The sequence below is a fragment of the Eleginops maclovinus genome, chromosome 7 (assembly GCF_036324505.1).
Source record: "Eleginops maclovinus isolate JMC-PN-2008 ecotype Puerto Natales chromosome 7, JC_Emac_rtc_rv5, whole genome shotgun sequence".
Classification (NCBI taxonomy): domain Eukaryota; kingdom Metazoa; phylum Chordata; class Actinopteri; order Perciformes; family Eleginopidae; genus Eleginops; species Eleginops maclovinus.
In genome coordinates, this window is record NC_086355.1 from 13,653,199 (window position 1) to 13,674,672 (window position 21,474).

The 21,474-nt window shown below is 38.7% G+C and overlaps 1 protein-coding gene across 4 annotated transcripts; it reads right to left on the reverse strand.

Annotated features, from left to right (window-relative positions):
• Window positions 1–39: 39 nt before the first annotated feature.
• stk39 (serine threonine kinase 39) lies at window positions 40–20,151 on the reverse strand. 4 transcript variants are annotated; one of them, XM_063888320.1, is made up of 19 exons: window positions 20,038–20,150; window positions 19,652–19,805; window positions 17,955–18,067; window positions 17,080–17,188; window positions 16,246–16,384; window positions 15,815–15,870; window positions 15,158–15,267; window positions 14,819–14,920; window positions 14,350–14,483; window positions 14,157–14,205; window positions 13,578–13,643; window positions 10,632–10,754; window positions 9,876–9,905; window positions 9,419–9,475; window positions 8,717–8,778; window positions 3,738–3,790; window positions 3,474–3,542; window positions 3,185–3,249; window positions 40–1,434 (listed from the first exon to the last, which is right to left on the reverse strand). In XM_063888320.1, exons 2-19 carry the CDS (start codon window positions 19,755–19,757, stop codon window positions 1,360–1,362), a joined length of 1,518 nt encoding a protein of 505 aa, XP_063744390.1. In that variant the 5' UTR covers window positions 19,758–19,805; window positions 20,038–20,150; the 3' UTR covers window positions 40–1,359. The 4 variants fall into 4 exon arrangements, with proteins under 4 accessions (XP_063744390.1, XP_063744392.1, XP_063744391.1 ...); XM_063888322.1 differs by lacking the exon at window positions 9,419–9,475 and having other exon boundaries at window positions 20,038–20,151; XM_063888321.1 differs by lacking the exon at window positions 20,038–20,150 and having other exon boundaries at window positions 19,652–19,846.
• Between the last annotated feature and the right edge of the window lie 1,323 nt (window positions 20,152–21,474).

The following is a 21,474-nucleotide window of genomic DNA, read 5'->3' on the forward strand; positions in this document are numbered from 1 at the left end:
CCTGCCATGAAGTTAATAGAAAAGACTCCACACTTGTTTGTTAAATTATAGCAATTCTTTATTGTTCTCCTTAATCAGAAATTTGACATCAGCTGATTACATAGAGGAAACGGGGGTAATATGCTGAAATGGTACACATACTGTACATATAAAACACAATAAATAACTTCATCTCAAATAATTTAGTAGAAGTTAATATTTACCACCTCAGTACTTAAAAATAATTTAGAGCTACTGAACTTGTTTGGACAAACAAATGGCTCATCACCCTTTCAATAGTTGCCTTTTGGTTTACATATAGTACATTTCACTATATTTTTGGGAACAAAAGGGTTTTGTAGTGCAGCAGGACATAGCAGGGAAATTAAACTGTTGTGGTTTTGTCGATTAACCTGGCATCTAAATACATGTCTACCAGAGCAGATAACATGACTAAAGGTTCTGTCGTTTGTCTGATGACAAAAACACACATGTTAATTTGTCTCCAGGGGCTAAGCAGCAGCCCAAAAGTGCATTGTAGCTTGTCTCATTTAGTTAAGATACTTGACTTGAACTGAAATGTTAATCAGCAGGTTCTGCTCTTTGTGTGGTCTCAATCATTGTCTACTTTCTTAGGCACAGAAAAATGAACAAGGCACCTCTAACATTTTTGAAGCATTAGCACTGTCGAGAGCAGCAAATTATACACAGTAGCATCCAGGTCTCTTCATTTTATCCACACTCTCAAGCAAATGGGTCCCTTCTTCTCAGTGTAAAAACATGTCTTGACACAGAAATCATTCTCTTTTCAGACATTCATTTTGTTATTACGAAAATGTGCTTTTACCCACAAATTAACTAAATCTTACATTCTGACAAAGACCTCAGGGAAACATCACTGACGAGTGTGTTTTGTGAGAAGTCTAATTGTTTTCAGTGTGGCAACAGAACAACATACAAATACCTTCCCATTTTAATAAATAATGAGACCCTTGCCTTACACAAAGGCAATGTGATATAAGACAAAAAAAAAAGGAAACAAATAAATAAAACATTAAAAGCTACATCTCAATCACCTTATGTCACCACCTGAGTACTTCTTTAGGTTTCCTGGTCTGTGTCCTGATCCCGCTGTGTGCGCTAGGCGGTGGAATGTTTTAAGGTTAAAGGTCAGGGGACAGTGAGCGGGAAAGTCGGTGCTAAAGAGGTGTAGGTGGGGCGTTGGTGGTGCTTGGCTCAGGGGAAGAGAAAAGAAGTGAGGGAGGAGGGGGAGTTTTCAGGGAGGGAGAAGATGTCGTAGGAGGCGGCGGTGTGTTCCTCAGTCTGTGTGCCCTGAACTGTCTCCCCACTGTCTCACCTGCCACAGGCATGAAGAGAGCATCAGCTAACACTGAGCTGTGCAAAGCCGATCAGCTTCACCTCGTCGGGGATCTCCGTGTCTTCGCTGCAGGAATCCTGCGTCAGGAGGAGGAAATGGAGAGGGTCAACGGGGGCGGGCCGCCTGCATACTGACACTCATCTCCAACAACAAAACTAATCCGGCAATATCTCCAAACCCCGGTGGTGTAACTCAACAGATTAATCAGGGGATTTGAACAACTGCAGTCTTATGATTTTGCAAAATTAGGGTTTTTCCACCTGCTGAGGTTTAATTAAAAAAATCTGAAAGACAATTCGGGTTTCTAAATTACTTGAATAACAAAGTCAAAAATAACCCAACCCCCCCCCCCCACACACACACACACACACCCACTAATAGGACGAGATCTTCAGCCGTCCGCATACTCTTTGCAGTGTAGTGCGTCATCCTTAGACTTAAGCTCCCAGCGAAAAAAAAAATGAATATTGATTTTACTGACAGTTCAACCTTCTAGCACCTGCCATTTCACACCAATTTTAGGCTGTTCAGAATTGACTCTGGGAGGCAATATTTAAGGCAGTGTGTATTTAGATCTGTCAGAGAGAAAGCCAGTGTGAATGGGTAGCCTGACACCTAACGGCTTTTACCTGACAGAGACAGACACTCCATCACTCAGCAGGTCCGCAGTGTGATCAACACAAAGGGTCTGTTATGAAAATGTGTCATGGTGAGTTCAGGGTCTATAGTAACCTCTTGTTCTGCGAAGTCATTAAGTCGCTCTTCTGCCACCCAGGCCATAAATTGCCTGCATAAGTGTTATGCTCCTCCTGTGAGGGTAATTATTCTCTCTCCCTGGGTTTTGTTACTCTACACTCGTAACTCTTGGTTGAGAAAAGCCTGAGTTGAGCCACAGGGAGTTTTTTTTACAATGTCTGCAGTGGAGCCGAGTTGATTTATGGAAATGGAGGCATGCCCACGTATCTGCATGCCCTGTGTGCTCAACACTGCCCTCACTCTGACTCTCCAGAGACTCGTCCACCTGCAGCACTCACGAGCTGCTGATAAAGGAAACATGTCAGAAAGGTCGCTTTGTGAAGCGGTGTGACCCAAAGAACAGATGTTGTTTACCGGCGTTTACAGAAAGGTCAATTAAACAGAATTGACGTATTTTTGTCACATCCTACAGGACTGACATTATTGCTTTTTTCATATTGTTTCTCTAATACTCTTACAAAAGGTGACTTACCGTAATGGTGTTGTTATTAACATTATATCTTGATAAGTGGAGAACTGCATCCCTGCTGCAATGTTAGTACCGTACTAGTTATTGTTGTCTAAGGCTGTATAGGCGCTGATCCTTTGAAATAAAACGGACCTTAGATGAGGTTTGCTTTCTTCATTGAGTTGGTTTGGAGTTTTATCCCACACAATAGTTCACTTTCCTCATGCAAAGTTAATTGTTAAGTCATTTAATTTAAAATTCTAAATAATGCTTGACTTTTTAGGTTGTTTTTCTGTCAACTTTACTTTATCAACATCATAAAAGAAACATGTTTGAATCAATATATAATTATGGAGGGTAATAATTGTAATAGTAATTTTTCCCCCACCTAATAGCTCCAATCTCGTTCACCAACAGAACATAGAAGAAGTTATTTTTGTCATTAACTGTGTCAGATGTTGGTCAATGCTGAGGTGATTTAGTTTGTATGCAACCTTTGTATATGCTCCATCTCTCACACTCCTCACTGAGGCTTTCAACAACAAAACTGTTTACGGCTTGATGTCGTCAGCCAGGACAAACTTGGGAGGGTGTCATCACCCATCAGTCATCTGGAAACTCACCAGCTTAAAGGTCAACACTTTGAAGGTAGTTGGGTCATCTACAATCTTCTGAAGGTTTGAAGCAACTGTAATGCAGAGAGCAGACAACAACACGATGAAACAAGAACATTCTAGTACATTTTGTACAGCAGTAGAAGAAGATAGATTAAGTGTGAATGATCAACACTAGAAATATAAGACATTTCATATATTTGTGTGGTCTTAATCATTGTGTACAGTTTTATGGTAAATGGGGTTGGAATAATATCCAGACAACACCATTTATCAGAATAAAGAGGTGCAAAATTACCAATAAGAACATCTTGCCCGTTGACCAGGCCGGCCGAGTAAAGTTCCTGGGAAACGCCATCAGCGGTGTCTGGGGAGGGAGCACACGACAAATATTGGGCCTGCAGCGTTCCACTCAGCAGGTAATTGTGTTAGATATTGAATTAGATACTGTCATGGGCACAGACACTGCCATTACCTATTACCCACAGAACAATTTTCTGTGCCTGAAGATGTTATCAAAGAGGGAGTACGATAAGCAAATCCATAAAGAAAGAGCTCTTACCTCGTCCAGTAGTGAACTCAAACCGGATGTCATTCAGCTCCTTTCTAGAGTTCCTGAAACAAGAGAAAAGAGGGAGTGTTGATAGAAGAGGCATCTGAAATGCCAGATTTAAATGTGATGTCTTTTGAAAGTTTGTTTTGAAAGTTTTCATCCTGCTGAAAAAAGAGTAGAACATTTAAAAAGTGCTGTGTATAGACATTAAAATGTTGTGAACCAGCAAAACCCAGATCCTTTCTTAAGTAGCAGCCACATCAGCATCGATTTAGACATGGTTTGTGTCACCTGGCAAATGGTTGTCCATCTGTGCCTGTGTGTTGTCTGGTGCAGGTTTGTTTCGTAGATTTTTCCCTGAAAAAGGCACTAATAGAAACTAAAAGAGTAAAGTGGGCATGCTATCTAAATCAATGAGCTAAAAAGGCACAAAAACGCTTTGCAAAGTGGAGGAGTGTAGTGATAATTCTCATCACTCTCAGCAACTCTTTTCACATTACTCAGTCATTTTTATCCATAGTTTAATATAAATGTAAATTGCCTTTTTCCTACAAAAGTAATGGATATTTTATTAGATGTAAATTTAAAGAGATTATTTGGTTTGCCATAAAAGCAGCGCACCTGTTGGGAAAATGTGCTGCTTGTGCAGAGGACATGACTAAGTGGTTTTCCCCATACTTAGTTGAACTGCTCTACTGCAAACCTCACACCTCTGAATTTATTATGATAATGGTTTTAGAAAATAGAGCTGCAGCAAATGTTGGTAACTGCTTATCTGTCTGAAATTACCTGATTAGATCATGTGCTATTTCAAGATATGATTAAATATGATTTTAGCTTTGACATAGAGCTGTAAAGTAGCTGCAACTTTAAAGTGGTAAATAATATCTACTGCAGTCAATATAAGAGAAACAGGCATGTATCAATCCAGCGAGTTTGTTTGTATTAATGAAATCTGCACTTTTGTATCTACGTAGCATCAACAAGCATTCATCCGCATCACTTGCAATAAAAATCTGTCTTTAAAATGTGTGTGTGACAGGGGAGAAGCCCGTCTGTGATAAAAGTAGGATGTGTCAGTGCCCAAAAGAAGCAGGAAAAGATTAATTTGGTTTGTAGTCTAGTTAAATAAATCACACAACCCTGATTTAAAAATGAGATTAGAGCCATTATTCAACACGGGATAAGCAAAGACATGTATCTGCAATCAGTTGGAGCCGGTAGTACGTCTATACAACACACTGGAAGTGAAGATTTTCCATCAGCTTAACTGAGATTCAACTTGACTTTTGTAATTTTAGTGAGTCACATATCAAGAAGAAAAAACAGGGTAAACACTCTGGTAGAGCAGATGGACGTAAACAACGTGTCTTTTCCCAGCAGAGAAAGCAGAGGGTGCTTATTGCCAAGGCTGTCAAGCCAACATGGATGATGTGAGCAACATAATCCTTCCCAAGTAAAACATGCCCAAAATGTACATCCTTGAATAGCACTCTGAAGAGTCGGTGTCAGTATAATTGGCAGTAGCAAACGATTATTTTTTTTAAAGGCACAGTATTAGTGATCTGCTCTCTCTATATACTAAAGATACGTCTGTAAACATTTCACTGGCAAACTTAAAGGAGACTTCTAAAGGAATATATATATACAGCTCCCAAAACAATTAAGATTGACAGCATTATCAGTTCCTCCGGTTTTACTATTTATAGGTATGTCTTTGAGTTAAATGTTTTTTTTAAATGTTGTATTGTATTTTATAAACTACTGACAACATTTATCTGTGTTGGAATTCAACAGACACTAGAATGGCTGCCATACATGTAGAGATGAGTGTGGCAGCGGGGTGTGGTTAGGGCGCCGGCTGCTGGAGTGGTAGGAGTGGCTCAGCCGGAAGCCAGACAGCTGATCGGGATCAGGTAATCAGGCACTGATTAAAGTCATGGTCGTAACCTGGTTCTGTTCTGTTGCAGTAGACTGGGTCCTGAGGGAGAACGGTCTCCACCGCCCACGAGAGCGACTAGCCAGCAAGGACGTTGTTAACGGGCTGTTCGGAAATAAATATATTTTGTCTCAAAGTACCAGTGGTCCTTCCATCATTGGGAACCCAGGTGTGAGCCCGAACGCTCACAATGAGATTTGACAAAATGTACAAGTATTAACGTATATATTTTGTCAAATCTCTATATATATATATACTGTATATATAATTTATTATAAATTATCTCAAAACAAAAACAATACAGATGAATATATGTAGTCTACTGATATTAGCAGTCCAGCCATGTTATGATATTTTCTGTGTTTTTTTCTTTATCTTTGCCATTTTAATTTTGACATTTCTATTTCTGCTTAAGCTGCAGGGGGCAGGGGTTTCCCTTCAGAAGCCGGCCTCAGGCCTTGGGGAGGAAGCTGGCTGTCAGAGGACGCATCCAATTAATTAATTCTAAATAATTGCCAGCATATCCCTTAGGGGGGATAACCAATGAGGGATCATGGTCTTGTTATTGTACTAGCGACACCTAGTGAGATGCCTGAGGTGGAGAGGAGTAATGTGGCTCAAAACAACTGAAGATGGCAACAAGCCTAAACCCAACTCCAGGCTTATGGATGAAGATTCAGACAATTACTGTTTGTCTAAGATATTTCAGAAGATACCCTGACAACCTTTAGTTACCCTTTTGTATAAAAAGATCTTTAGAAAACACGTAAATGTCACCTCTGGGCTGAACTGCTCAGTGAAATCCATTTGCATCGTGCTATTTGGGTTATGACATTGCACCAACAGCAAGCATATTATGCAAGTCTGAACTTCCCCTTCAAACTGCTGACAATACTCTTCTCAGGAGACCTCTGTGTCTTTGTAAGTAACAAATTGAATGATATCCAAGTAAAATGTTGACAAGAATCCAATCATGCTGCTGTCCCCTGTCTCTGCTATAGAGGGGATCATATTACCATAAACTGCTAATCAGCTGAACTCCCTTATTAGTAGGGAGAGGAGACAAATTATTTGTTTATCTAGCTCTCTGGAATACAAATACTTTCATGAACTCACTATTTCACTTCTGACTTTTACACATTTTCACATATGGGTTTTAATGTTGCGTATTTTATGCCTATTTACCTTTATGCTAGTCGTATAATATTTAACAACTGATCACCAGACTGAGGTTTTATAAAAAGCATCTTGCTTTGAGTTTACATTGAGACCTGGCAACATTGATATTCCAGATAAATCTTTCATTAAATCACCATACTTTAATCCACTGCTTCTTATATTGCCCCACAATATTTGTGGCCATAAATATCATATTGTTCTGCCCCCAAAACATGGGAACACAGCCAATAATCTAAAAATGTGATGCAGTCAATTATAATCCAATTATAGCTGCTGTGCTGATTCACTTTAAAACATACCAGCCAAATTATTTTCAACAATAAAAAAGGAACATTCACTCTTTAAGATACATTTTGTCAGTCTGAAGCAGAACCTTCTTTACCCGTGTCCCAAAATTCTCTTTCCAATTGATTGCTCTTAAAACTAAATATTCAGCATTTAAAGGATAGAATTCACAGGAAGGGGAGAGATGTTTTTCACCCTTTCAAATCATTTCTTTTGTAAATTGCTGCTACTTCAAAATAATATACTGTAATATAAGGTTCTGTCAAGTGTACTGGAGGGCATGTCAAAGAAGAGGGTTAAGTGAAAGGCTTTGGTTATCCACCACGCCATATATTAGCATTTGAAAGCCTCACATTTCTAAGAAAAATTGTCATTAGGATTCATAGCTTTACATATAAGAAGGCATCCATCACATGTCTGAATATTTAAGTTGTACAAACCAGAGAGATTATGTGACAGCCTAATCATATAAAACACAGTGAATGCATTTATCTTTTCAAATCAACTCACTTGCTGGTCAATCTGCTTTGATACATTTTTACAATCTCATTCTGAAGTTACCAGGATGAGAGCATGTCTATGTCAAACGAGAGCTGGGATGAACGTTTGTGTTGCATTTGGAATAAATGATAACTAATCTAATCTGCTTCTCATGTTTGAGCCACAACTTCCACAGCTTGATCCAACATTATTAAACCATAGATACATATTGAAACCGAGGAACCAAAACATCCCAAGCCATCACAAAACACAACACATTTTAATAACAAGGTCAGAATAACGAGCCCCCTAACAATGAACATTTCCCTGCGTCATCCCATCTACTGTTCTTTTATGAAGCACAGGAAAAACATGTCCCTGTGTGCCATGCTGGCCGCCTGCGGACTGTCCTTCAGATGTCTGTTCAAGCAAGAGTTTGCTCTGCAACCAACTCATCAGGGAGTTGCAAAGCTACTGTCCAAAAACGAACCATTTTATGTTTGTTGCATTTCTCTAAAGTCTTTCTTTGTTTGCATGGTAAGAAAAACGGCGAGGGCAGATAAATTGCATATGATATTCAGATCATATAACAGTTAATAAACCAAATTGGTAAAGCCTGCCTTGCATTTCCCTTGACTCATAAGTTAAAGTGAAAGTTGTTTTTCTAAATATCTACATAGATTTTTCCGGGGCAAAATCGGGAGCTTCCACCTTGCAGTTAAATTATGTTCATGTCTGTCATACAAAAAGCAGCAAGCAAAGGGTGCCATGAAAGGAGGAGAGCAGGTTGTGGAGCACAGCCTGAGAATCAACGGAGTGTAACCCTCTCCTCCCTACGACGCCACCACTGAGACAAAGAGAGATCAAGGGATCCCTGCCCGTAGCAGGCAAAGATCATTAGGTCTAAATGTTAAGGACAAAATAAAATGTTGATGCACCCAGAATCATAATTAGTCTTTTTCTGCTTTTTTCTCCCCATAAATATTGGGTTTTTTTTATCTGCTTTTGAGACTGTGTTGCCATGAATTATGCAAATCAATATTTTCTTTAAATTACCTTGCAATAAGCCGATGAAGGAGAAAACTATGTCTAGAAAAAATCTCACCTTAGTCGTAGTACCATGTTCAGAGCACCTTGACAGTAGGAGGAATTCACATACGGTTCAACCTGTGTGAGAAAACAGCTGATGATGACACTAATCTACTTAGAGACAAATAAAAAACATTTTTTATGAAAGTTTTAAGAAGTTTTGCAGATTGTAAAGCAGAAAGCAGAAGGGTTCTGGTAATTGTAGAGGACATATAGTCAGAAAAAAGCTAACAGTATCTTTTCTGAATCTGCAGGGAAGGTTGTAAAGGAAAGAAAAGGATCAAAACGTAAAGGCGCATTGTGTAAGAAACTATCAGTGTTATCAATACCATATTACAAACGGGCTCTTTGTATTGGAAAGAATGGACAAGAGTGAAAAATGACTGCTGAGTAGCTGTCATACGTAATTCCACAAGACTACCCCTGCTTTGGCTCATTTTCAAAATGACAATAGCCATAGAAAATGGGTTGCAATGGCAGTAAGTCTTAAGATGAGAGACAGCCAGACACTGAGCTCACACTGCCAGGGAGACAGCCATTTACTCTGAGTTATTACTGCTAAGAGCATCCCTCCAGGAGACCAACATTCACACATGTACACAAGTCACACACACACACACACACACACACACGCATGGATGTACACAAACCGAAAAAATCACTATGGAACTAAGGTCATTGAATCGTGACAAATTACTGCTGCGGCTGAATCCCTCACCTGGGGATGCTGAATTGACAACCCTTCAATAGGGAGATTGTTGGCATTCTCCTCATTCTGGGAGGAACAAAACGAGAGGCATATTGCTATTACAGCCTTTGTAAATATCAAATCAGAGTTCATCTTAGAAAGGCAACACAGGAAAGTCAATCCAAAACAATCAATGAGGAATAATGTGCTGGCTCTGGCAGACATTCTAAAACAGGTGCTTGGCTGTTTTGATTAAACTCCGTAAAGAATTGTGCATCGAAATAAACATTCATAATTGAGTTCATTATTCTTACACAAGCTTGCGCCGGAGAAGGCAAGTTAATTGCATTTCCCAAAATGCCCCTCTGCCAAGTTATACAGCGGCAGAAAGGATAAAGCTGATTTGTCTGCTTGTCTCTTCCCCAAGAGGAATTTATATTTGTATTTGCAAGTTAACATTGGAGTTTGAGAGGAGGGGCTAACTTACATCTTTGGCCTCATCTTTGACCCTTCGTGACTGGAGGGAAAAAATCAAACACACATTTACATTTTCATAATCACAGCTAAACAGCAATAATGATTTATTTATTTATCTCATTCGCTTCTCAAAGTGCATGAGACTTGAGATGTAGACCCTTAATACATAAACAGTATGTCTGTTTGTCCATGTGTCCATCTGTCTGTCTGTCCAAACCTATTTCTATGTCTGTCCAAACTTAAGAAACATGCCTGAAATCGTTCAAAAGGAAACATAAAAAAGAACAGTAAAAATACTGTTCTTCTGTCTTGAATCACAACATATTATTTGTTGCATCATACATTAAATCTGGCTATCTTTTTCAAAGGGCTGTTTGATCATGGCTGGCTTTTTGTTTCTCCCTCAAATCCTTGCAGCTGTCTTGCAGCTCATTACAGCGACCTCAACACAGGCTCTGTCAGAGAAAAGCCATCTGCCATCCAAAAAAACTGACTGATCAGGGAGTGGAGGAATGTGCAGGGTCGAAGACGGAGGGGAGGTTACATAACGGTTTAACTAAAGGTTTCGACATGACATGCAACAACAATTCAAAATGTTGTTGTAGTTGTGTAACAATGACAAATAAAGCTCAATATAAACAACAATCTTTAAGATCATTTGCTTTTGAATGTTATCCCACTTCAATGCATTTGAAGATGAATCTAGAGATGCTTTAGTAAACATATAGGAATACACTAAGGCTTGCATTTCTTGAGTGCCACCTACCCTGCCCTGAGTCACCGCTGCCTTGCCCTCCTCGCTGCTCTCGTCCAGCTCGTCATCGCTCCACTCCCAGTCTCCGTCCTCCGTCTTGTGCAGGTGGCCGCTGGAGCCTGGGACTCTCCTGACCTGTGACACACAGCCAGCCCACTTACTGTTAATGACGTTGATTTGAACTGAATAAATACATCAGTTCAATGAGTAACAATCTCATATGAACGATGCAAAGTGATAATGTCAATACATATCTTTACAAGAGGCTTTTATTTGGAATTTCTCAACTTGAAAAATGCAAAATATTCAAGTTACTTTTAGTGAGTCGATATAAATGTAACTGATGATGTCAATTCAGCATATATTATTGTTTCAGATTTAATTGATGGCCCCAAAATGTTATCAAATCAAAAGTGTATTGCAAAATATGTATATATACTATTGAATAACTGAATGTCTTCTCAACAGTAGTTGTATAAAATACTCTCCAATAGAAACTCTATCTATCAGGTTGGGAGGCTCAGCTTGGGAAAAACTCTATAAATCACATAAAGAGAAAACACAAGAGATATCCAATGCGTCTTGGTTAAACAGCAGTATTAATATAACTGCAAATGTAACCAGCATCATAAAGCAGATAAGTAAAGCAGAGGCACTGGAAAACCCTGTGAGTTATTGCAGCTTGACAGTGCATTAAGTGTATAAGGCAAGCAACACAGGACTTTTCTAGCAGCGTGAAGCACTACAGTGTTACAGAAGAGAGAGCGCTTGAAACACTAAGCCACTAACGCCAGGGGTCATATAAATGCCCCAGCGTCAAACAAGGTCAAAGGGAAAAAAAGCACTACCGCTCTGGTGGTGTCAGGTTTTTTTTCCAAACCTGACATAGAACCGAGGCTCCCCAAGTTCTGCTCGGGGTCCTTCAGCAAAACAGACACAGATCAATACACCCAGCAGAAAAACATGACTACCCGATCGACATTCCCACATTTAAAAACAGCTTACACACCAAACATGAAGCTAGCATGCCTAGGTAAATGTTTGAAAATGTATTTCAATTTGAATAGAAACATAGTACAGAATGTGAAAGTGTTAGTAAAAGTTGGTGCAAGGGTTTGCAGGGAATAAGACTGGTTCCCCTGCAGGTGAAAAAATGCCATGTTTGATCCCAATATCGATCCTTTTATATGTTCCAACTTGTCAGTGTCAGTGATTCCAGCACACATTGGTTGTATGCCACTAATGTCTATTCTTTAAACTTTAAAGACTCCAGTTACTCATTTGGAACCTGCATTGTGGGTGTCAGGATGCCCTCTGCTGGTGACTTAACCCACATGTACCTTCAGTTCATACTTTATGAATTATATGACTGAACTTGATCCATTTCATAGTTTATATTTCAAATACGAATCAATTTCCCGTGTTCATCATGTCTTTCTTTTATAGGGATATTAATCCTGAGTTTTCCCTCTTTTAATCAGATGCATTTTTTTAATGGCTTGGTTGGTGACAGACGGCTGAAGGATCTGCCATCTCTTCTTCATTTACTACAGTATGCTCAAGGACACGGTAGACCTAAACAGTAAGGTTTTATAACAGCGTTCTGGCTTCAAGTCTCGTCTCTCCTTAAACCCACATAGTACTTGTTCCCTGGGAGTAGAATTGCATGTGTTTACCACACAGGACAGAAACTACAGGAACATAACAAGAACACCAAGGAACAGAGGGGCAGAGGTAAACTATTGAACTTTGACGAGGTCAAGGTGGTTTAACTGGACAACATCTTACTAGAGTGAGACTGCAGTAGTCTTAGTTTAAAGACGTCACAGCAACCTAAAAACAAAATATGCTTTTGCAGTACTGCTTCTCCCTGCATTGTGGGTACTGCTTGCTGAATGCATAATGTAGATGGCTCTGTAGGTCAAATCAGCACAAAATAACAAGGACACCGGCTCTGTGGCTCATACATTTCATCCAGCGAAGATATCGAGTGAAAAAGACATTACCTGGATGTATTCACTGTGCATGCTCTCTATTACAGGACTACAAAAAGTGTATTAAATGCAGTAAGCGTGCAGTAATTGTGCATTTCCGTCTTGTGATACAATGGCTACACAACATATAGATTGCAGTGTGTCAAAATCTGACCGAAAGTGCAGATCGTTCAGATCCAATCTCACATCATCTGATTCAGTACAGTCAATACAGTCTAAATTGGAACAGTGGTGTCTGAAATACATACTACTATTTAGCAATAAGTAATTTCCAATTCATTGTTATGACTGCAAAAGATGCCTGTAGTTACCACTTTACCCATCAACACACCTCAACAACATGATGCCACTCCTACAACAGTTGCCTCAACCTTTATTGACACCCGGTCCCGTCTGTGCGTAACAGTCACGTCATACACAGTAACAGCCCTGCGATCCACTATGCCTTACATTTACTCTGGAGCAGTCTGTGAATTTCCAGCCCTCCACTCGGCCACTCTGCCTTCCAGCAACGGACCTCTGTTCCCATTTCTGTCACAGCTAGTCAGGCGAAGTATTATGGGAAGCCAATATCAGCTGGGCCTGAAAACTGCACTTCCTCCTAGTAAACCGTGACCAGTGTGCAACAGAGCGAGCGACCTAAATTAAGTGCTCCTTCCTGATGTTAACAATTCATTTAATCCTGTTTGTCTTTGAGTGTGCCACATATGGAGAGCTGCAAGATATCAATAAATCTATGTCAGTTTAACTCTGCTGCAGAGTGGCCCATATTTTTACATAATCTACAAAATAGTTTAGGCATAAACTGCGTCCGAGGGGCTGAAGCAAGCCAGAGTGCGTAGCTTGTGTTGACTGTAAATGCAACATTCTGGTGAACTACTGGCAATCCCAGCACTCGGCCATAATGTGTTCGTGTTTAGTCAATAACTGAGTTATTACACAGGGACCGCTTGGGTCAACATACCTTCTTCGCTCGCTGGGAAATCTTTGGTGCACGACACAAAAGCTTTTCAATCAGATATTCTTTGTTCTGTAAGACATAAATTAAAATATCATTAATACATATAGTTAATTTAGTGAATGTTTTTGTGTTCATGTTATTGCAATCAGTGGATAAAACTCACAAAATATTGAATCACGAAATGATTATTGAATTGAATCATGAGATACAAATTCCATTTTAGATATTAGCCATCAGCAATCAACCTTATTTGTTTATTTACACAACATTTTAAAATTAAATTACAAGTTAAGACCAGTGTCCACATATTGAGTTAGACAAGGATATAGAATTGAAACAGGGAAAGACTTAAATGTTTTATTTGTATCCATTGTACTTATTTATGTGATAGTATATTAAAATAAATGCATCGTCCTTGTGAACTTTTTTTGTTTTTGGACGTATCAAAGGATGTTTTATGATCATAAACTAATAAAAAACTTGAACATACAGGGTTGAGTCATTGATGGCGTTGGCAAGAGGCCAATACATAACAAAAGCAAACAAAGACAGCAAGTCAAATATTTGAAAAGAAACAAATACCTTGGCTTTTTGGAAGAATTTACACTTCAAAAGCTCTGCGGCTGTCGGCCTAGAGAGAGAGAGAACATCACAGTGTTGACAATATATCACAACACAGCCCACACTGAATGTTAATCAGGTTTTTTATTGATCGCACATTGCATCATCTAATTTCTCTGAAATATTTGGTGTTTGTAAGGAATGTGGTGCTGACCTTTTGGCAGGATCCTTCTGAAGGCACATGGTTATTAGTTTTCTAAACGATTTGCCGTATCTTTTTAGCGCTTCCTTGTCTTCTACACCCGTCTCTAGAGTGGGTGGATCATTCTGTAGGGTGAGCATTAAAACCTAAAGAGACAAGAAAACTAAATCAAAATCACTCTGACATTTCAGCAGCAGCACAAAAATTGTAGTGGAGGAAAAGAAACTCAAAGCAGGAAACTGTTTGTAGAAGAAATGCTGAGGAAAGTGAAAGCAACAGGTTCCTTTACATAAAACAGTTGAGCAAAGTTACAACGTTGTTGGTTTTTCCAGTAATATCGAAAGTAGCACTTTTTTTGCTGGTGATGAAACTTTATAGGGTTTAGTAAGTTCTTTGATTTAACAAAAAGCTACAAAAATAGTGGTAAAGAAGACATAATAAGGATACAATAACAACCAACAAGAATATCCAGAACTCTCACCTTCATGGGAGGGTAGCGGTGATAGGGTGCAGAGCCTGTTGCTAACTCTATCGCTGTTATTCCAAAACTCCAGATATCGGCTTTGAAATCATATCCTCGAACCTGTGGATACAATATAAACATTAAATAAACTTAATCTCAAGGGCATTGTGTTCATTTTATTATTTTAGAGGTTGAAATAGCAAACGTTCATCAATATAATGGTATTAACTTTATATTCCCAACGTGATTAGTGCTAATTGCAGCAGAATCACACTCAGACAAACACATTTTTTATAAAAAAGAAATAAACTTCACACCAGTTTCTGCCTTTTTAAGTATAGATAAAGATAGACTCACCTGTTCCATCACTTCGGGCGCCATCCAGCATGGTGTGCCAACAAAGGTCTTTCGTACTTTGTTTCGAGTCATATCCCCCCCTGTGGCTAGGAATGCGCTGACACCAAAATCTGAAAATATAAAAAATAGCCGATACATCGTTCATACATGAAAATATTAGAAGTGCTATACATGAACAAGTACAATATATAGCATTTTGTTCATTAAAAATGTTGTGTGGTAAACACTGTGGGGTGTACAGAAAATATCTGGCCAAACGTAAGCTTTTATTTGATATTAGATATCATTTCGTAATGTTTTTAACCAATTCAATAGAAGTTGACACCAAAAATAGGAGACCCGAAAATATTTAGCTCAATTTCTTTACAGAGTTTTTCAATAATTTGTTGAATAACATATATTGTATATATCTTAATGTCTCTTAAAAACGTATTATCGTCAAACCTGTTAAATATACTGTCTGTTTTTCAAGAAACATTATATGTCTCATGTTAGAGCACCTTGATTTATGACTTAATAACAAAACACTTATATTTGCATCAAATTCATACAATCTGTGAATTCAGTTCTACCATTTAGGCATTCCTGCTTTTTGTCTTATGATATTAAAGGAAAGAATGAGTGTGACAGAGTACAATAGAATCATGTTCAACAAACCTGCAATCTGAACAGATCCATCTTCTCCCAGTAGTATGTTCCCAGCTTTCACATCCCTGAGGTCAACAAAATGCAAACATAGTCAAACAACAAAGTCACGCAGAGCAGCATTGATTCTTCCATTCATGTAACATGTCCCAGAGCCCACCACCATCTGGAACTCTGCCCAAGGGGCTGACAGAGGACCAAGCCTCTCAGTGACCTTCAAATGCTCAGAGTTTAGAGAACACAATAACTGCACTGTTCGGCAAAAAATGTAATTAACCGGTAGCCATTTGTTTATCTCTCTCCTCCAGAGAATGACAGCATTTTATATGTTTTACACAATATGCACATATAGGACATGGATGTTATTACTGGGTTTTCTTCATTATTATGATGAATAAGCAGCAATGAACTTCAGAATCAAGATCAAATGTTAAAAGTCTTACCGATGAATCTGTCCATTTCTGTGCAGGTAGTCCAGGCCCTCAAGGACTTCTTTTAATATAGTAGCAATAATGGGCTCATCTAGCGCTCGATTTCTGTCCTCGTCTTTGTTTGTGTGCTTAATTATATCCAGCATAGAGCCTTAAAACACACCAGAGAAAACCATTCTGTTAATTTTTCACATATAAATAAAAAAACACAAATTTGCTGCAGGGTTACCCCGAGTCATTACTGATCAATATCCAGGTGCAAATTACTTAGTCTCTGCTAATTTGTTGTTGTCCTTTAAAGGGTAAAGCGTTAAAGGCAGTACATTAGAGTGAGTAACATCACTGCTGTAACTCCTTCACAAGTGAGAGCGGTAGGCTGTTTACAAAAGCAAGCAGCCAAGAGTCTACTACTGCCTCCTGATAACTGTAATGAAGCCAGAATATAAAACTGGGCTGGAAGAATACTTTTTGAGGATTCAAACCAATGTTTTTTAGGATCGGAATGGAAAACAGCTGTTAAAATGCTGATTAAATCATTGTTTAATTTCTTGTACACATCACTTGTAAAGACAAAACAAAAAAGGTACTTCTAATGTTTGATTTATTGCCAGTTGTTACTTTATAAGCTATAATTAGATGCAGACTATAGGTATATGACAATTAAAATAGTCCAGAGACAATTAGTATACTTGGAATGACTACACTATTGTTTTATTTGAGACATCTGCAGAATAAATAAGGTTTAACACAGGCAGCTGTTACAGTATGTAGTAATCAGCAGACTCACTAAGCTTTCATTAGAAAGACATAGATCTGGTTACAGGTATCTTGGCATATGGAGCTTACCTCCACTCAGAAGCTTCATGACTAACCAAAGTTCATCCTTCACCACAAAGGAAGTGTAGTAGGTGACAACATTGGGATGGTTGCACTGGCTCATCGCTTGGATTTCTTTCTATTATTTGGGAAAAACAACAGGATTTATAATGTGTCGGGCAATGTTAAAGTGGAAAGTATAAAAATTGTTATTCAGACCGATGCCCTATTCACACGGGACTAGGATTAACATTGCTGAGGTTGTCTGTGATCCTAATCCTTTGCTAATGATCAATCCGCATTACTTGTAAATTAGAAATGACCAAAAAAAGAACTGCAAATTACCTCCAAAAGATCATCGGGGTCACCTGAATTGGCATCTCTTTGTGTTTCATTTTGCAATGTTTTTTTTTGTTTACTCTGGGCCTATTTTCTGCCTTTTCCCAGGTCCATCATTATTACGCCTGTTTAGGCAATTATATATTAATAAATATGAAAGCATTTCCTTTGCTCAGTCAGGAGGCTGATCCAAAAGAATGGCATGAAGATCCATTAGCAAAGCCAACAGAGCAAGACTTTTTTATAGTAACATAAATAGGCCTATATAATGTATTAACTCAAATATTAAATATACATGTTATCCAGTATAATATTTCAACTTGAGCAAACATTATGCCGAGTCTACATAATATATGTGGGGTTGATGTCAGAAAATATGAGTAGCATTCAGCCTTTTTTTCCCCGTCCGAATGTTGCGTACAATACAGACATGGATATTACCTCTTGTACACTAGTCCTGTACGATAGGGCTTGGCAACAATAGTATTAGGAAAAGTAGTAGTAGTAAGATATTAGATAGTGGTACAAAGACATTTTAAAAATAAGCCTGTATTTTTTGTACTCACTAATAGCTCATCCATGCTGGTCTGGCATTTTTCCAGGTTTATTCTCTTTATGGCGACGCGCTCCTGTCTGGGGGTGCAGAGGGCTGCCTGCACCACAGCTGTGGCCCCGCTGCCTGGAATCACAGACACAACAGAGCAATGACAGAGTGGACAGGAGCACAGAGGGACACGCAACACAGACAGCTGGAACACAACTCTTAAATTCACCATCACTCTGTGGCTTGGTGGAATTTGTCGGGCCTTCTGTTCCTCAGGTTTTGTGTTTATGTTTTGGCATTCATCGTTCATGTGTGCTGGCGGACATTAACATACACTGACTTTAAATACACTTTTCTCAATAAGACGAGTTGTTTACTGTGTTCAGTAAAAATCAGGTCATGCTGGAGTAGTGACGTTCACACCAAGAAGTGGTGACACATCGCATATTGCTTTTCAACTGTTAGGACAGATAAGGAGCGCTCACAAGAGATCTGGGTGCTTACCGGCTGATTATGAAACAGAGGGGGGGGGGGGGGGGGGGTAGGGGGTCCCTAACTCATCAGTGCCTGCAGACCACAGCTGGGGTGCTACTTCTTATCAGCAATGATATGAGTTTTCGGCTCATCTACACATTTCATGCATGTGCCAAAAATATTCAGCCAACTTCCTTTTGCCCCTTTCAATAGGAGATTTATAATATTGTTTTTAGTTAGTTAATACTACTTCTTAAAGTAAATGATCCAAAACCGAAATTGAGTATTCTGTGACTTGTGCTGGCATATAACTTTTTTAACTTTTTAAAAGTTTAACTAAAAAGGAAGAAAATTCTACAGCACATTTAACATTTTCATAAATATACAACCAGCATATCGACAGTCTTAAGGTTACAACTCATTAAGGTTTATTTTTATATAAGTATATGAATGTAAACAAGGGTTAACAAGTGATTATGTACTGTGTAAAAAGTAAACTGACTTTGAGGTACAACTATTTTGTGCTTAAAATTGTAGTAAAGAATTGATAAAAAAATTATAATGTAAGGAAGCTTCTTTCCTGTTTTATTTTGCATAGTTTTTACACAGTTTGTCAGACGTAAAAGACACAATTAAAGACATCTATCTCTGGTTTTCTTTAAATATGATGGGCTTTTTAAAAAGTTTTTTCCTAACATTGAAAGACGTACTAGACTTTTTTACACTAAAAACATGTACTAATGACAGAAAATAATAGTAAGTAATATGACCGCAAGGAGTTGACTTTTTTTATCATCATATTAGGCCTACCAGTATTAGGCTACCCTATTTAGCCGTATTGTTAATATTAAGTTAATGTTAGAGTTGAAACATCGCCCATTTGAGATGATTACGTGCCATCACAGATAGCACATGTTGAATAACACATAGTGACAGATACAGCATCTGTGATTTCAGTAATGGCTAATAAACTGGACACGAGCCATAACCAGGCACCGCTGGAGTAGGTCACTATAATCCAAGTCGCATTTACCGAGAGTATCATTTCCAATCACATGCAGGATGCAGCTGATGTAGACCGGTAGTCTCTAAAAGTGCCTGTTAACATCCGCATTGCAAAGCAATGCAGGAGGCTACTGCTTATTTTTTTTAAAAAGCCGGTAGGCCCCTCATCGTCATTCCAAGCTGATAACTCGTGTCTTTCCGTGATAAAATACAGCGTTCATCACATCTCCCAGTACTAACCTATGACTTCCTGCAGCTCGTACGACTCTCTGGTAATTGGCCAGCTGGTTGTCAGCGCGGGCTGCGGCTGGAGGACGGGAGCTGGAGACTCGCCTTGATCCGCCATGATGATGATGATTCTGCGCTAGTTAGCAGCCTCTCTCACAGACAGACACTGAGAGAGAGAGAGAGAGAGAGAGAGAGAGAGAGAGAGAGAGGGGGAGAGAGAGAGAGAGAGAGAGAGAGAGAGAGAGAGAGAGTCAAATTTGACCTCCCCTCCTCACTACAAATGTCAGCTGGCGATGTGACACAACCCGGAAAATAACGGACCGCACGCGCACTGACATGCCAGTTGACTACACAATGGTTCCATACACAGGAAGACAATGAATACAAATCACTATTACCATCTTAGGAGACTGACAGGTAGTTGAAAAGCCAGCAATTCCTGTCTTTAAGCTACTATTGTTTTGTTACTTTATATAGCGATTATTCTTCTAAAGTAGTGTCTAAACGTTGGTTTAATATGTAAAACGACTTCAGCCGCTAGTGTGAAACAGTACCACGTATGTGTGACGACTTCAGTAGGCAAAACTGCAAGTGACGTTGTAAACAATGATCAGTAGATGGGGCCATTGCATCTTTGTATTGTCATCCCTATTGCAACCTTAAGCAAAAAAAAGTAGGAGGAATTCAGTTTTTATTGCTTTTTGATTATGACGTATTGAAGTTTCCTGTGAAACTGTCAGATCAGACAACAATTTATCTTTTATTTGAACTTCAAAAATAAGCATAATCATATACGGCACAATACATCCTGATTAATCAATCTTTGTTTTTAGGAACTCTGATGGAAAAAGATGGTAAAAATGTTTCATGGATGAATTTAGTTAAAATAAACACACACACACACACACACACACACACACACACACACACACACACACACACACACACACACACACACACACACACACACACACACACACACACACAATACAATAACATATTATGTGTGTTATTTATCTTATATGCACCATGTATGTTGAGTTGTTGGAGGAGCATGGGATATAAGATTTTCATTGCCAACATATACGTTGTATATGCTGTGCATATGACAAATAAAACCTTGAAACCTTGAAACCTAAAGGCCATTCCTGTTGCCCTCAAAATAATAAATTGACCAGCTTGACTACAACATTGAATCAGAAATAAGGCAACTGTGTATTGAAGCAAGCGTAATTAATTAGAAAATGCCCTTACAACACAATACTACCTTAAACACGTGAAAATAAAACGTGTTACTCAAATGTATTTGGGATGACAACATTTTATGTGGAATCTAAAAGAGAGATGTTGGGACTGTGGAACAAATGTTTCTTCATGTACAAATCTACACAGGAAATGTTGCTTTAATCTAAAGATATTATACTACCGCTTCTAAATGTGATGCCAATACAAGTTGGAGTACAAGTAAAAACACATTTATTTTGTTGAAAGAATATTTTGTTCATAGATGTATATGTTTAAAGGTTAAGCCCCATATAAACGGATGGAATAATTAATCAAACATTTGCCAAAAGTACATGACAGATAAAATCCCTTTTAGTTTTGCAGCTTGAGTTTGAGCATCAGTGTGAGTCAAAGCATGAATTTTGTGTTTTAAGTCTTCCTTTTTCATTTGTTCATTTGCTATGTTTGTCTTGAAACCATTTGTGACCATTTAAATTAGCCTTAGGGGTTTGCAATCAGATGATGACTTGGGGGACAACATGTCACCACTTATCCATGCTGGAGAATTAAACATACACAATCATATTTGTATTCAGTCTGTCAAGTGGGGA

Excerpts from the sequence above, each read along its gene's own strand:
- stk39 (XM_063888320.1), bottom strand. The coding sequence starts at position 19,757 with ATGGCGGATCAAGGCGAGTCTCCAGCTCCCGTCCTCCAGCCGCAGCCC. Across the intron at positions 18,068-19,651 it reads CGAGCTGCAGGAAGTCATAG|GCAGCGGGGCCACAGCTGTG; the intron begins GTTAGTACTGGG and ends CTGTGATTCCAG. Across the intron at positions 3,543-3,737 it reads TGAGTTCACTACTGGACGAG|ACACCGCTGATGGCGTTTCC; the intron begins GTAAGAGCTCTT and ends CTCCCTCCCCAG.